Source organism: Chionomys nivalis, chromosome 3, assembly GCF_950005125.1.
Source record: "Chionomys nivalis chromosome 3, mChiNiv1.1, whole genome shotgun sequence".
Taxonomy (NCBI): domain Eukaryota; kingdom Metazoa; phylum Chordata; class Mammalia; order Rodentia; family Cricetidae; genus Chionomys; species Chionomys nivalis.
In genome coordinates this window covers 24,900,001-24,916,555 of record NC_080088.1, presented here as the reverse complement: position 1 = coordinate 24,916,555, position 16,555 = coordinate 24,900,001, and the positions used below count along the sequence as shown (strand labels likewise).

Genomic DNA, 16,555 nt, shown 5'->3' with positions numbered 1-16,555 from the left:
AGCAGATACATTTGAATCACACATGCGTTAATGCACGGGTATACAAAGGTCAGCATTGAAATGATTGCTTTGAAGGAATGTGGATAAAATTTGAAGGCAAAGAAGAGTAATACAAACTTTGGCCCAGTACCTAAGACCTGTCAACCCTGCTCAAGGTTAGGGTGTGTTGTTTGTTAGGACATTCTCAGATAAGAGTTAAACAAAGGATCCTCCTCTGCAAGGCTTCACAGTTCTGTCTGGCATGCCTGGCATCTCGGACACATCCCTTTTTATTTTGGTGGCTGTACTGTGTGCTGTGGCTGAGATCAGCAACATCTGTGGATTTTGTCCACTGAAGACTGGGAGCTCTGCCTCATCCCCTTCCTCCCACGTCAGTCCTGACAACCAAAATTGCCTCCAGAGCCATTGTTCTACAGAATGACATGAGGTGTATTTGATCAGAGGCAAAAAGTTCACAGTGTCCTCTGTATCCATTAAATACATTCTAAAATATCGCTTTTATTCTCTCCATTTTTATGTCTGCAGAGTTGAAAGACATAATGACAGGCTTTTATGTTAAACTCAATCCTTTCTCCCCCAAAGAAATGATACCTCATATTGAAGTACCTGGAGGGCTTCTGGCTGCTAGTGATATCATCATCATGTAGATTTGTGATTGTAGTTCTCACACACCAATGACAGGCTTCCTTGCTTCAAATGAAGATGGCTTCATTACTTGAAAACTAGTTCTGCTACGTGGCCAAAATTATGCTTCTTTCTCAAGGCTCTGTGACTTTCCAACCCATTCATGTTCTTCAGCAATGAGGATATTTTTTTTGACAGTTCTAGCCTGTCAGTCCTGTTAACTGAGCTCTACCCACTATAGAAGGGTATGGGAAAGAAATAACACGAACTTAAGGATCCATTAGAAATTAGCTACTCATAATAAAAAAGTACTATTAATTAGAAGAATTTTGGAGTAGAGGTGATTTCATTTATAGCCCTATGAAAGCTACTGCTCTCTTTACTAATAGCATGGGTCCTGCTGTGTGTATGCTTGCTTTACCACCCAACCTTCTAACGAACTGTACCAGAAATTTCAAATATGTGAATTTTTTTCCCAATTCCATGTCAACCTTCTACATTCTCATCCCTCTACCCCCTCAGTACTAGGGAGAAAAACCTAGACAAACAGAGAAATCCCCCAATAATTTATTTTACCTAAAAGGATAAACTAACATATATTTGCCATTATGCTTCAGGTAATGGGTATTAATGCAAAAATACAGATATATAATCATAGTATAATACATAAGTATTTTATTTTCTTTAATTTTTCTGATAATTTCTAAACTTACCATAGGAATTATTTATGTAAATTTCTTTATCAATTAAAAATGATATCAGTAGGATGTAACACAAGGGCTGGGATGCTTGGGGTTTCTGTCCCGCCCGGTACCCCACAGCCAGCAAGTCCCAAAGAAAATCACACAGAGAGTCTGCATTACTTATAAACTGATTGGCCCATTAGCTTCTTATTAGCTCTTATAGCTTATATTAACCCATTATTCTTATCTATGTTAGCCACATGGCACGGTACCTTTCACAGTGAGGTAGATCACATCTTACTTCTTCGGTTGTCTGGGCAGGAGTAGGGGGAATGGGCTTCCTCTTTTCTAGCTTTGTCCTGTTCTCATCACCCTGCCTCTACTTCCTGTCTGGCTGACCCTCCTATACTTCCTGCCTGGCCAATCAGCATTTATTTAAAACATGATTGACAAAATACAGACAATTCTCCCGTACCAGTAGGGGAAATTTTTATGTTTCCCAAGGCTTGAATCCAGGGCCTCACACATGCTAGGCATACACTCTGCCACCAAGCTACATCTTCAGTCACTATAAACAATGTTTCTGAAGACCTTTTATTTATTTATTTATTTATTTATTTATTTATTTATTTATTTATTTTTTTTTGGTTTTTTCGAGACAGGGTTTCTCTGTGGTTTTGGAGCCTGTCCTGGAACTAGCTCTTGTAGACCAGGCTGGTCTCGAACTCACAGAGATCCGCCTGCCTCTGCCTCCCGAGTGCTGGGATTAAAGGCGTGCTCCACCATCGCCCGGCTCTGAAGACCTTTTAAAAGCAACCTTTACGTCTGTGTAGAAGTCATCTATTTGGCAAGCTCTGGGGCAGAATGAGATCTCCAGCTTTGACACTGAATGGCCACTTCAAAATCGCAGCCTAGCAAATGCTGTAAGATTCAAATTGTCCATTGCTTTGTTGCCTACAATATTCTGTTGAAATTGCTGTTGGCAGGTAGAAGCAAAGTACTTTATTTTATTTTATTTTTTTAATTAAAAATTTCCACCTCCTTCCATTTCCCTCTCCCTTCCCCCACTCGCCCTCTCCCTCCCTTTCCAGTCCAAAGAGCAGTCAGGGTTCCCTGCCCTGTGGGAAGTTCAAGGTCCTCCCCCCTCCATCCAGGTCTAGGAAGGTGAGCATCCAAACAGATTAGGCTCCCATAAAGCCAGTACATGCAGTAGAATCAAAACCCAGTGCTATTGTTCTTGGCTTCTCAGTCAGCCCTCCTTGTCAGCCACATTCAGAGAGTCCGGTTTGATCACATGCTCCATCAGTCCCAGTCCAGCTGGCCTTGGTGAGCTCCCATTAGATCAGCCCTGCCGTGTCAGTGGGTGGGCACATCCCTCGCAGTCCTGACTTCCTTGCTCATGTTCTCTCTCCTTCTGCTCCTCATTTGGACCTTGGGAGCTCAGTCCAGTGCTCCAACGTGAGTGGATTCTAGCCATAAATAAAGGACATTGAGCCTATAATTTGTGATCCTAGAGAAGCTAAATAAGAAGGTGAACTCAAAGAAAAACATATAGTTATCCTCCTTGATATTGGAAGTAGACAAGAATGCCAGGCAAAAATTGGGAGCTTGGGGGTGGGGATGGTGTGGGAGTAAGGGGAGATGGGGAGAGAGAAGTGAGAAGGGGAGAATGGGGAGAACTTGAGGGAATGGGATGGCTGGGATGGAGGAAGGGTGGATATGGGAGCAGGGAAGTAGATATCTTAATTAAGGGAGCCATTTTAGGGTTGGCAAGAGACTTGACTCCAGAGGGGTTCCCAGGTGTCCAAGGAGATGTCCCCAGCTTGTTCTTTGGGCAGCTGAGGAGAGAGCACCTGAACTGGCCCTATCCTATAGCCATACTGATGAATATCTTGCATATCACCATAGAACCTTTATCTGGCGACGGAAGCAAAGTACTTTTTCAGACCCTTAAAGACATCAAAATCTACAGGCAATTTGTAGGCCATTGGCCCTTACTGGTATCTGCTGCTTTCCTATACTTTTGCCTGAGTTGTTCATGCTAGTGTCTGAAGGACGGTGTCCTTTGCCATGCAGAAGCTTCTCAGTTTCATGAGGTCCCATGTATTAATTCTTTTTTTTTTTTAAATTTTTTTTTCCATGTATTAATTCTTGATCTTAGTGACTGTGCTAATGGTGTTCTGTTCAGAACGTCTTCTCCTGTGCCATCGAGTTCAAGGCTATCCCCACTTTCTCTTCTATCAGGTTCAATGTATTTGGTTTTATGTTGAGGTCTTTGATCCATTTGGAGTTGTGTTTTGTGCATAGTGATAAGCATGGATCTCTTTGGGTTCTTAGACATGCACACAGCTAGTTCCACCAGCACCATTTGTTGAAGAGCTTGTTTTTCCAATGTCTTTCTGGCATTTTTAAAGTGTAAACTAAATAAATAAACAGGTGTCCATAGGTCCATGGATTGATTTGTAGTCTTCAATTTGATCAACCATTTTGATTCTATGCCAATAGCATACTGTTGTTAGCAGATATGGGGATTCTCTGAGCCCTTAAGTTAGAAGGAGGCACTGAGAAGAGTGAGAGTGAAGCCTCTCATCCTTCTGTGGTGAACTTCATTATATGATGACTGACAGGTACCACGTCACTCTGGTTTCTAAGAACTCTTGACATAGTGCACAAACAGTAGTGTGACTGCCCTTTTTTACAGAAAGACCTCAGTTCTCTGAATAGAAAAATAAGATTGTTTGACTTGACTCTCAAGGAAAATGTAGAGGAAAAACATACATGCTTGAAGGTCTTAAAGAAATGTACATAATATTTTTAGAAGAGAAATGTAAGCATTATGATTGTGCAATACTAGTAGAAGAATGTGGAGGGTATGCAGAAATTATTTACTTGTTTGTTTGGTTTTTTTTACTGACACTAGAACAAATGAAATATGGTGTGAATTATAGGTGGATATTTATTAAGGTAATCTAAACCATTTTCTTATAATCATGGTTGTTACATAATTTCTTCATTTTTGTAGACATATTCTCAACAAAAAATATGTAAGCATATAACCTCAGTATATTTTAATAGTCTTTCAACTCAACTCAAGATCATGGACCAATATGACCTACCTAGTGTTTGTCAGAAATGCAGATTCTTAGACCATACCCTGATCATTAGAGTCATTTCCCATTTGTATGAAGGTTATTTGTAAATATCGTCAAGTATGAGAAGCATGAGTTGAGTGGAATATCATTATGAGTGTGAAACTTTCAAAAGATAAACCTATTGGTGGATCTCTTTGGAATTTAACATTTTTTATCTTTAAAATGACGCTTATTCTATTTTGTCTAGTTCTAGCAGCTATTATTAATAATACTTTTAAAAATCCATTACATAAAGAATATTTTACCTGGTAGCAAAACATAAAACTGTTAAAAGATGCTTTATAATTTTACAACTGTCAGTCCATTGCAGTTCTACCATTTTTCACAATAGAGATTTCAAGATTCATTTCTATTTTCCTAAGTTATTCATGATTGTACTCGAAATGCTAACAAATATTCATTCATGGATAGTGTGATCAGTGTATCTAAGTATTAATGTGTTCTTTAGTTTATGTTAAAGGAAAATCATTGTTAAGTCAAATCTTACTACTTTTTCTGTTTCATTTTTTTTTTGTTTGTTCCCTTATTTTTATTTATTCCATGTTTTCTTTTTTTATTTTAGTTGGGTCTGGTAAGTTGACATTTTCTTGGCCATCTCCTAATCACCGTGTCACTGTGACTGGAACTTCTCTTCCCCTTTCCATCCATACCCTTCCATGTCCTTCAACCAATCAGCCTCCATGTTTCACTTGTCATTGGCCACAAAGACAGACTGCACAGAATAAATCTGCAGGAAGTATGGGTAACTGACAAAGAGGAAAGGTAATGGGTTTGCTAACTTTCTGTCTTATTAAGTCATGTGTGATCTGAGCCCTTTAATTTCCTTCTGCCTGAAATGGGGGGTATGCCATAGGAGTGTCTCTTGGTGAAAGAGGACAGTTTCATGTTATGCCTCAGTATCATTTAATGAACAAAAGACATGCCATGAGAACAATTTGGCTTTCTCTGTGTCAAGTGCATTCAGAGCATCCTATCTGTGGGCTGTTTTGTAATTAGAATTCAGGAGACCTTAAAGTTCAGTCCCAGAGTCACATTGTACTGGGAGCTTCTTAGTGCTCATTTCCATTTCTTTCTATGAGCTTCATTTCATGTCACTTACAAAGTAACCACATGGAATATCCAAAATTTATTTCTATATCTTTTCTATAAATAGAGTCAACGTTCTTTGTACTTAGTTTAGAAGAAGATCCATTCATTCAACAGGTTTGACAGAATGTCACATTGAGAGAAATTGCAATACCAAAAGACAGCCAGAATATCATTTTCATCTTAAAGAAATCTCTCTCAAAGATGTTATTATTTCATATTTTCACAGATAGGATGAGCTATCCAATAATAGAGTATGCTAGATACTGGCTCTGTGAGCTATTATTCACAATGGAGAAAAGTCAAAATTTAATTCACTAAAGATTGATGAAATTATTTAAGATAGCGCATCAGTTATTCAGTAATTATTAAAATGGTACTTTAGTATAATATTGTTAAATAATATTATCTAGTTTGCATGGTAGAATTATTGGCAGTGTTTCTTTTTCTTGTCTGTCCATTTTTCCACATTTCCAGCAGTTTATATATTATTATACTGGTTACATCATTGTGCACTTTGAACACAGCTAACTTAAATATTTTAGATTTCAAAAGCTGTTACAATATATACTCAAAACATCAACTATGTATACTTGATGAGTATCTTCAATCTAAATAGAAATGTATTTGGTCTATTTTTTCATTAAAGATTTAACTATATCTGATATCTGACGTACAGAGGTAGATGATGTTTTTGCTGTATTTATTTTTTAAAGCATGGTGTTTCTGATTTCAAACTCTTGGGCTCAAGCAGTGCTTCTCCTAGATTCTCTGGGTAGCTGGGACTGTAGGCTTGTGCCATTGTACGAGTCAGAGAAGTTTTTAAAGTTTATTTCTAAAAAGTCTCTTGTGGCTGATGTCACTGTTGATGTTGGCTTGAGACTATGCCTACAGAATATAGTAAATCATTTCCAAGCAAATATCCTGTGTGGAAGGATTGCTTCGGGATAAATGTAGTTAGCGTAAGGGTCTGTATTCCTTTTTCCCAAATAAGTCTTTGAGGTTTGAGCAGAGCTGGCATTTCATAAAAGAAACAGTTTCTGGCACACATTCCTGGGCGAGCTCCTGAGATTTGGGATGGAGACCACCCCAAGGCTTCGCTTGACTAAGTGGTTTGAACATTTATATTTTCCTACTTGGATTCCCTTCGTATTGGAAAGTCATCTGTTCCCACACATCCAATTAATCATTTCGTTTTCCCTCATTGAAAGAAACCAAACTCTAGACTGGATCTCATATATTCTCCAGGCAGCTTTGAGTCTCTTAGTCTCATCTCTGCATCAGTTACTCAAACCCTTACCTAAGGAGGAAAAGCTCCTGTTTGGCTTGGTGCAGGAGGGGACATCCCCAGGCAACCAGGAACATGCCTATTATTATACCTTGTGTAATGACAGTGTGAGCTACATACATGAGTAAACCACTCAGTTACAATCACAGGTTTCCTACCAAAAATTATAAGCCAGAGCTTCAATTTGACCACACTGAACTCCAAGTGTGTCTCCTGACTTTTTATTTCATCTTCTGTAAGTTAGAGAACATTTGAAAACATTTGACCTGATGTTGCAGGTATCCTATAATTTTCAAGTCAACTAGGCAACTGTTAGAGTTTATACTAAGCTTCAATTTAAAAAAAAGATATAAAAGAAAGTACATTTGTCTAGAAGTTAGGAGATCTTATTTCTTTCTTCGGTTTTGTTACAATGATAGCCTTGAACAAATCACACTGTATTTTCTTTTTTACAGAATTTTTATATTGTGTTTATGATTATATATATAAATATACAAATATTTATAGTCACCCATATATTAAGTAAGTTTTAATGTTTTTATGATGTAATTTTACAATTGTCACATATGTAATATTTACAGTATATACAAAGATTCATGGGATACCACTAACCTGAAAATATAATTAAAAAGAAAATTGTCTTTCCAAATACTTTAAAAAAACATTCTTTTTGGCTCACCAAGAATAAATAAATAAAATAGGAAAAGATAACAAAGTCATAAATGTAGGATGGTTTCTACATGAGACTAGGAAGCAGGGGCCACCAAGAGTGGAGGGACCAGAGATTGATGGAGACAGACACAATCACACACATCATATGCCTGTGTGAAAGTGTCAGAACAAGCCCCACCATTATGTCTAATTCATATATGCTAATAAGAAACCTTTAAAAAAAGGAGGAAGCCTTGCTCTTGTAAGCAGTGCGGTAACACTCCGGGATATAATCTGTATCTGAGTTTCGATTCAGATTTGCGTTAGGGAGTGTCCTTAAGTGACTGATGTTAGCCACTGAAAATACTTTGGAGGGAACAATGACAAGGAGGGGCCAGGCCTCACAAAGTGGGTTAGAAGAACCCTGCCCTGTGTAAGCTGTTAGCAGTTGTTTGAACTGAGATCATAGGGAATGATTAGCTTTTCCAGACAGCAGATAAGAAGTGGATTTGGAAAGTGTACACATTAGGTAAACGGACTTAGTCGGGACGTACTGCCTTTCTGTGCAAAGCCTGGCCCTAAAGCAGGCTGCCGTTCCCCACCCAAGGGCCCGCTCTATCAGCACAGCTACCTTTCAGCTGCCACTGCCCCCGATGGAACTGATGCAATTTTCTGACACTCTATTGACTGCTGAATGAAGTGCCCATTCAAGTCTGTATAAATCAAACATTTTGGACAAAGCTGGCAGTATTTCTAATGTCAGGGTGAGCAGATGTTTCGAATTTGCCCTCATTTCCATATATATTCTGTTTGAACATGCCCTTGCCCATGTAAATGAAGGAGGCATGCGACTCCACTATGGCTTTAAATCTGTTTCTATTCAAATAATTGGACTGAAGATTTTAAATGGCTCTAATTTGCATGGTAGCATTTCAGGAGCTTTTGAGGTAAATTAACGTAATTTCAGTCCCTGCCTGTATCAGGAGATCTTGCCTTTGTGTGATTAGAGTTCATTCACCTGGAAGCAGCTTTAAGTGAGAAAAGATAATATTTATTCATGCAATTTTCAGGTATGATTTGAATGTAGAGGGTCAGCTTGTAGCTCAAGAATTCTTGTAAATGTGGAGATTAATCCCAGGTCTAGGTTAAGTAATAATGCTCTTTAGAATATGACTCTATTTCATCCTATAAATATGCACTTAGTGATTTTACTTTAGACGAAGGGTGGGAAATGGTCGATTATTATACCATGTTGGAGACAATACGGACAGCACTAGAGACACCAGGAGACTGAGTAGGGTCTGCGGTGACATGATCTCATTGTGTGTTTTGTTTCTTCAGAGCCTCCCCATTTTGTCGTGAAGCCTCGCGACCAGGTTGTTGCCTTGGGACGAACTGTGACTTTTCAGTGTGAAGCAACTGGAAATCCCCAACCAGCTATCTTTTGGAGGCGAGAGGGGAGTCAGGTATGACTATTGTCTAATGTTTTTCCTTTTTTTTTTTCTTTTTTAAGAAAATACGGATATCTGAGAAGAAAAGAATCATGAAGTTATATAGCAATCATATTCACTGGAAATGAGGAAGTTGGATACCTCAGAAATGTTTGGAATTAAGACAGAAGGGAAAGTTGTCCCCCTTTTAATTCTCAAAGTCATTTTTCTGCCTCATTTTAGTACATGGGTGATGTGCATAAGCCACTGTTTTGCTTTGTAAATGTTTCTTTATTTCAAAACTGTCTATGTTAAATAAAACCTAGTCTCTTCTCTTCATATAATTCAATTGTCCTTCCCATTATTCAGGTATCCGAATAATAAACTTAAGTATATTTGAAAAAGATATGGTGATTATTATGTGTGTGTTCTCTAGAAAGACCAGATGGTGGAAAATTCTCTCTAGCATCAATACCATGCCCCACAGAGTTCAGTCTTTCCAGTCTTTAAAACTGCCATGTGTGCTCATCAGTGGCAATTAGGTCCTATTTTCTAAACATTCCGTAATCTAGAACAGCAGTTCTCAACCTGTAAGTCGTGACCTCTCATGGGGTCAAATGACCCTTTCTCAGGGGTCGTCTTAGATCACCAGTAGCAAAATCGTCTTAGATCAACAGTAGCAAAATTACACTTATGAAGTAGCAATGAAAATAATTTTATGGTTGGAGGTCCTTACAATATGATTAACTATATGAAAGGGTCACAGCATTAGAAAGGTTTAGAAACACTGCTTTTGATCATTAGTCCATCTTGTCAGGCTTGAGCCTAATACCAAGAGCAGTTGCATAGCTTAAAATCTCTCCTCATATCATCCCTGTGATTTTTTTTCTTCTTAAATAAGGTGAAATACTTTACTTGTGAAAAATTAATCTCACTCATTTTTAGTACAGTCATTCCTTGTCCTGTTTTACTGCTGCTTGGCTTGTGTTTGGAATTTCATGGTCCTGCTTCTGAAGACAGGACCATATAAAGAGCATGAATAAATTACTGACTGAACTCCATGATCTTTGATGGGCAATGCCACCAAGTACCTTCTTTTTATTTTACTCTGGCTAACAAACATTATAGACGTAGGCTACCATTTGAATGCTAATATATTGGTGGACTCTAACATATTCCATTTGGTCTCACAAGATTAAGTTTGCTAAGAACAAGTTAAAGACAAAATATTAATAGAGCCTGAAGAATTGGGATGGAATTATAAAAGAAAATTTTTCTGGCAAAAATTAAAATCCAGTAGATGTCCTTTATATTAGTATGGTACTTGTACTGAATAATTTCCAAAATATTTGTTTACTTTGGTTTAACAGTACAAATTGCTTTGCATAAAAAGGTCATTAAACCTTGATTCATAGAGCATTAACTAACCTTTCCAAAATGATTTTTGCTAAATAGCACCAAAACTTTGAAAACAAAGCAATAGCAGTTTTATTTTTCTTTGTGAAAAGGTCAGGATAACTTGTTTCCTGAAGTACAACACCATGAAATGCAAACTGCTAGGATTTGGATCTTTTCATTCAATTCTACATAAATTTCAAAAACTCTATAACATGCATTCTTTTTTTTTTCTCTGTAGCTTTGAAGCCTGTCTTAGAGCTAGCTCTTGTAAACCAGGCTGGCCTTAAACTCAGAGAAATCCTCCTGCTTCTGCCTCCTGAGTGCTGGGATTAAAGGCATGCACCACCACTGCCTAGGATAACTGGCATCCCTATCTTCTAACAGGGAAAAGATATGCCATGACTAAGTGATTGATAAGTGTTCCAGAACATTAGTGATTGACAGCTGGAGAAAATGCTTCTTATAGAGCCAAAATGACAACCTTGAGCGTAGTTTATAAGAATGAATTTAAATTCTATTTTGTTCATGTATTGAAGGTCTTAGAGTTCAAAATACAGTTAGCCACTTAGATGTAATAGAAGATTTCTGTTATAGTTTGCATAAACATATTTTGTCTTCTTCTATGTTCAATATTAATCTCAAATCGATGCTTATAAATATGCATGTTGATATTGAGAACTGTAACAGTTTGCATATAATTTTATTTACCTTTGTATTATTAAACTATGTTTAATAATATGTATTTATACATGTGCACATCAACATATGTAGATTTGTGGTGAAAGAATAAATTTATATCTATATGTATATATTATGTATATATTTATACATATATTGACATCTGCAAATAATTGTGCCATGCAATTAGAACTTGGCTGTTAACCTGTTTCTGTTCTTTCCTCCCCAATTCTGGTTTTAGAATCTGCTTTTCTCGTACCAGCCACCCCAGTCATCCAGCCGGTTTTCAGTGTCCCAGACTGGAGACCTCACGATTACTAATGTGCAGCGGTCTGATGTGGGTTATTATATCTGTCAGACTTTAAATGTTGCTGGAAGCATCATCACAAAGGCTTATTTGGAAGTTACTGATGGTAAAGTAAAAAGTTTTCTTTCAAAATATCCAAATTATATTCAGCTCTGAAAGAGCCTGTATGTGTTTTCATGCAAGCTTTGCCTTCTTCCTTACAGTTATTTAGTGTAAAGTATGGATGGTGTCAATACGATAGTGACGCTACTGTTCTCATTTAACTAACACATGCTAGACTTCTCTATCACTTGTTCAGATTCCTAAAGCTCAGAAATTCCTCATGAATAAGTTTATTATGAAGCGCTGGGCACAGGAAAATGTTCATGTTTTAGACACACAAAAAATAAGAGGAGGTCCCTTTGTCATCTCTTGCTATAAATCCTCATTTCTACTGTTGTCTCTAAATTGAGAAAAATAGGAATGAGAGCTTCTACATCTATAAGTTTTTTTATTTTGAGTCTTAATAACCTGGCTTTTGACTCAGAAAAATGATGTTTACCCAGCATATACTATGGATCTCAATTCATTGAGATAGAAAGAATCCAGAATCTGACAAAGAACACTAGGATATTTTCCCTTGATAGTCTGGTTCATTCTATTTATTAGTTCCCTAAACATGATTTGCTGCTGGCAAATACATTATAAAGAAAGGACTACTGAAATCTCTAAACATGTAATCAATCATGTAGTGATTTTTAAAAAAATAAAAGAAGCTCTAAATTGCTTCTAAACATATATTTATACATGTGCACATGTATATGTACATTTATAAGATTTTAGTTTATTAATATATATTTATTTCATTAAATAAAATGCATATAAATATGTGAAATAGATATGTATGTGCATGATACACACATAGCAAGATACCTACACATATACCAGATAAATATATATATATTTTTCCTTTTTTCCATAATTTAATATTTCTGATGATTCAGAGGCAACAAAGATTGTGCTGTGGCATGATCTTCTGTTCTGTTGTATGCTGAGGTGCCTGCAACAGAATTCTGGTTACTGACGTCTGAAAACAACAGTTTTATATGTGGTTCACATAGCATCAAGTGACTACAGACACAACACAGGAATTCTGATGTATATATTTGTACAATTTATACTAAGCCGAGAAAATTTTTAAATTTAAGTTATATCAAAATGTATATATCTACATTTTTCTTTGATATTCTGTAGATAGGTTTGAATACAGAAGCTTTTTTTTTTAAACTCAACTATGGAGTCCAGATAAATATATTTTAAATATTTAAAAATATATTTATGTGTATATAACATGTATGTAATATACATAATATATGTTTACATGTGTAATCAAGAACGCATTACTGCAGAAGACTTTGAAAATAAAGTGACATGCCTATTGTTTTTATTACTGGATTCATTTGAAATATTAGAATTATTTTATATTTTTAATTTCAAGCAGTAGATAAGGAGCATAAAAAGTGAGCACTTCATGTATTTTAACGAGAAAGATGGGATCAGAATAAAGGGAGAGAGTCAAGAATAAAGATGGCAGCTATTACTTCTCCCTAATTGACTCTGGCGTTTGTGTATCTTTTACATTCGTTTGTATATATGTGTGTTATGCAGACGAAGGCTGTGGGACAGCTTCAGGTTTTGTTATTCAAGTGCCTTCTACTTGGTCTTGAGACACAGTCTTTTGTTGACCAAGAACTGGCCAAGTAGATAGGCTGGATGCCTGGGTTGCTCCCAAGATCCTATTGTCTCTGCTTTTCCAATGCTAGGATTAAAATGCACACAAAGCTATTGGTTCTATCATTATTTCTAGAAAAGACCATACTTTTCACATTTAACTTCATTGCCATTTTATTTAAATTAAACTGAGCCTAGATTTGTGGACAATACATACTCTCTGCTTTCTTCCACAGATCTGTTTACTTCATATAGACTTGGTTATTGTAGTTTATAATCAGGCTTACAGACTCTAACTTTGAATTCCTTATTTTAGCTTTGCTAAATAGGTTATAAATGCCACATAAGAGTCCATGCACTATATAAACAAAGCTGTAGACATTTTTAATTTGTTTTTTCATAATCTAAAGTTTTCAACTCAGAGAAATGATGTATATCCCATATCTCTCTCTCAATTTATTCAAATTTTCTTTAATATCACTCAGTCTCTCAATAATGTCTATAATTTTGGAATATAAATTTTTGTATAAACTTTTCAGTTGTACCTAAGTATTTTTGAAGTGTCTATATATAAATTTTTCATTATTGAATTGTTTGAGAAAAGTATTTAATTTTTCAGTTGATTTATTATGTGTTAACTTTCCATCAAGCAACCTTGATGAATTCCTTCAATTTTTCTAATGTTTCTTCATACTTATTATGAAGTATTTGTTAGAAATGTAGTAACTAAGAATAAAAATAGCCTGACTTCTTATTTTCTCCATATAGAAACATATAAATGACAAACACAGTTTGGATATAAATGAATATATATTACAAAGGCCCTTTGTCTCCATTTCATGTCCTCATTATCTGTGTAGTGAGTAAACTTATTGTAACAGTGGACATATTCTTCTTAATCCCAACTTCAAAGTAAGATATTCATGTTTTCACAGGGGAGTCTTGATATGGATTTTTGGAGATAACATTGAGTTTGGCAAATTTTGTAAAGACAGTTTTTTGGGGGGGGGTTATTTGTTTGTTTGTTTTGTTTGTTTTTGTTTTTAGAGTAGGCTGGAGGGCTCAGGATGATTACTGTCCTGGAATGTGCTGTGCAATGGACCCACTTGACAGTCTGCAGTCTTTCTTCTGATTGCCATGCTGTGTGCATGCTTCACTGTGTCATACTGCTTGTGTGTCTTTCCTTTGTACACCTTTACAATAACTTGAATTTTACTCTCTGCAAGGAGTTTGCCCTAACCCACTAAATATGAGTCCTATGTTCCTATATCAGCTATCTATACACAAATTTATTGCATTCTTTATTGTGTTTCTTGTTTTATATTGTGTTCCTCTATCTTTCCTTACAATACAAGTTCCATGAAATTTGAGCCATTTTCTGTTTGTTCTAGTCAATATTTGCTTAGTATCTACCCTGATATAATGTGGTAAATGCTCAGTCGATAGTCTCAAGTGTCAAGAAGAAACAACCAAGGAACAACTAGGTCTTGGTTAGTGAGACGTCGACACCAGAATTGTCTTTGTCAAAAAATTCAGTATCTTATTCTTGCCTTTGATATATACTATATGTTCCCTGTCTTTAGCAATTCAAAATGACCTAAAATGTGTTTGTGGTAAATATTTCATATTATAGCCATTAGATCATAATTCTGAAGACCATCTAATAGAAAGAAATTTAAAAGTTGCACATATGCTTACAATTGCATCTTTGTATAATCATTAATAAAATAAGAAAAAACTAAACTGCTCAATTTTCCTTCTATTCTCAGAATTAAAAAAAAAAAAAAGATTTGTAGGCTTGGGAGATGGCTCACTCTATAAACAATCTGCTGTATAAGCCCATAGATCTGAGTTTGGATTCTCCCCAAACCCACACAAAAAGCCAGGAAAGGGCACAGGTTTGTAAGCTAAGCACTAAGTAGACGAATTGCCGCCTTGTTAATCAATGAGATCCAGGTTCAGGAGAGACCCTGTTTTAAAACACTGTGGGGAGCAATAAAGAACAAAAGTAAAACTCTGGCCTCCACACATAGATGCAAACGTATGTGTACATACGTGCGTGTACACACACACACACACACACACATTTAAAAAAAGCCATGAAATTTGTAGGGAGATTTATTTGGAGGGGTCTTGTTTGGGTTTTTATTGCTGTCATAAAATACATCATCAAAAGCAACTTGGCAAGGAAATTATTTCATTGTTGATGGAAGTTTCTGTCCCACCCAATCTTCAGCTGTTCAGTCCCAAAGAATCACACAGAAACTTATATTAGTTATAAACTGTTTTGCCTATTAGCTCTGGCTTATTATTAACTAGCTCTTGCATCTTAAATTAATCCATAATTCTTGTCTATGTTTAGCCATGTGGCTTGGTACTTTTTTTAGTGAGGTGCTCATCTTGCTTCCTCTGCTTCTGGATGCCGACTGAGTCTCCGCCTTTCCACTTCTCAGAATTCTCCTAGTCTGGTTGTCCCACCTATACTTCCTGCCTGGCTACTGGCCAATCAGCATTTTATTAAACCAATATGAGTGACAAATCTTTGCAGTGTACAAGTGCGTTATCCTGCAGCATTTTATCTCATACTTCAAAATCACTGTTTATCATTGAAGGAAATCAAGGCAGGAACTAAAGCAGGATAGGATTTAGAGGCCATGTAGAAGTGTTGCTTACTACTTGCTCCACATGGCTTGCTTAAACTGCTTTATTTTTTTTTTTACTTCGTCTTTTTTTTTAATTAAATTAAATTTTCATTTATTTTACATACTCATCACAGTTTCCCTTTCTTTCTATTTTCCCATTCCCTTTTCCCATCTCCGATGTACCCTGCCCTATCTGGGCAGGCCTTTCATGGGAATTAACAAAGCATGGCATATCAAGTCGAAGGACCATTTTCCTTCCCCTGCATCAAGGCTGGGCGAGGCATCCTAGCATAGGGAATAGGTTCCCCAAAAGTGAGATCTAGCAAAAGGGACAGATCCTGAACCCACTGCTAGGAGCCCTAGACACAGACAAAAGCTATAAAACTGTTACTTTTTATGTGTAGAAGGTCTATGTCAGCCCCATGTAGGCTCCCTAGCTGTTGATGTAGAATCCATGAGCTCCCAGGAGTTTAGGTCACCTATCTCTGTTGGTTTCCCACCATGAGCTTGACAACCCTCCTCCTCCTCTTCAACAGGATTCCCAGAGCTTGACCCAGTGCGTGGATCTCTGCATCTGCTTCTATCAGTTACTAGATAAAGGCTCTCTGGATGACAGTTAGGGTAGTCACCAATCTGATTATAGGAGAAAGCCAGTTCTTATAGAACCCAGGGCTACCATCCAGGGATGGCAGTAGCCACAATGGGCTGGACCCTCCCTCATCAATCCCTAGTTAAGGAAATGCTCCACTGACTTGTCTGCAGCCCAGTCTGGGGTAGACAGTTTCTCAGTTGAAATTTCATCCTTTCGGATGATTCTAGCTTGTGTCAAGTTGTCACAAACACCGCACAACACAGAGGGGAAATGGGGGAAGTTAGAGGAGAGAAGGGGCATATGATCATTTTTTC

At 36.8% G+C, this 16,555-nt stretch overlaps 1 protein-coding gene across 7 annotated transcripts in view; it reads left to right on the top strand.

Moving 5' to 3' along the window:
• Robo1 (roundabout guidance receptor 1) overlaps positions 1-16,555 on the top strand; it is a 1,002,189-nt gene that overhangs the window by 905,209 nt on the left and 80,425 nt on the right. For all 7 annotated transcript variants that reach the window (XM_057763690.1, XM_057763686.1, XM_057763689.1 and 4 more), the window contains 2 exons: positions 8,826-8,950; positions 11,232-11,403. In XM_057763690.1, coding sequence (XP_057619673.1) covers positions 8,826-8,950; positions 11,232-11,403 — 297 coding nt within the window. The remainder of the gene's footprint in view (positions 1-8,825; positions 8,951-11,231; positions 11,404-16,555) is intronic.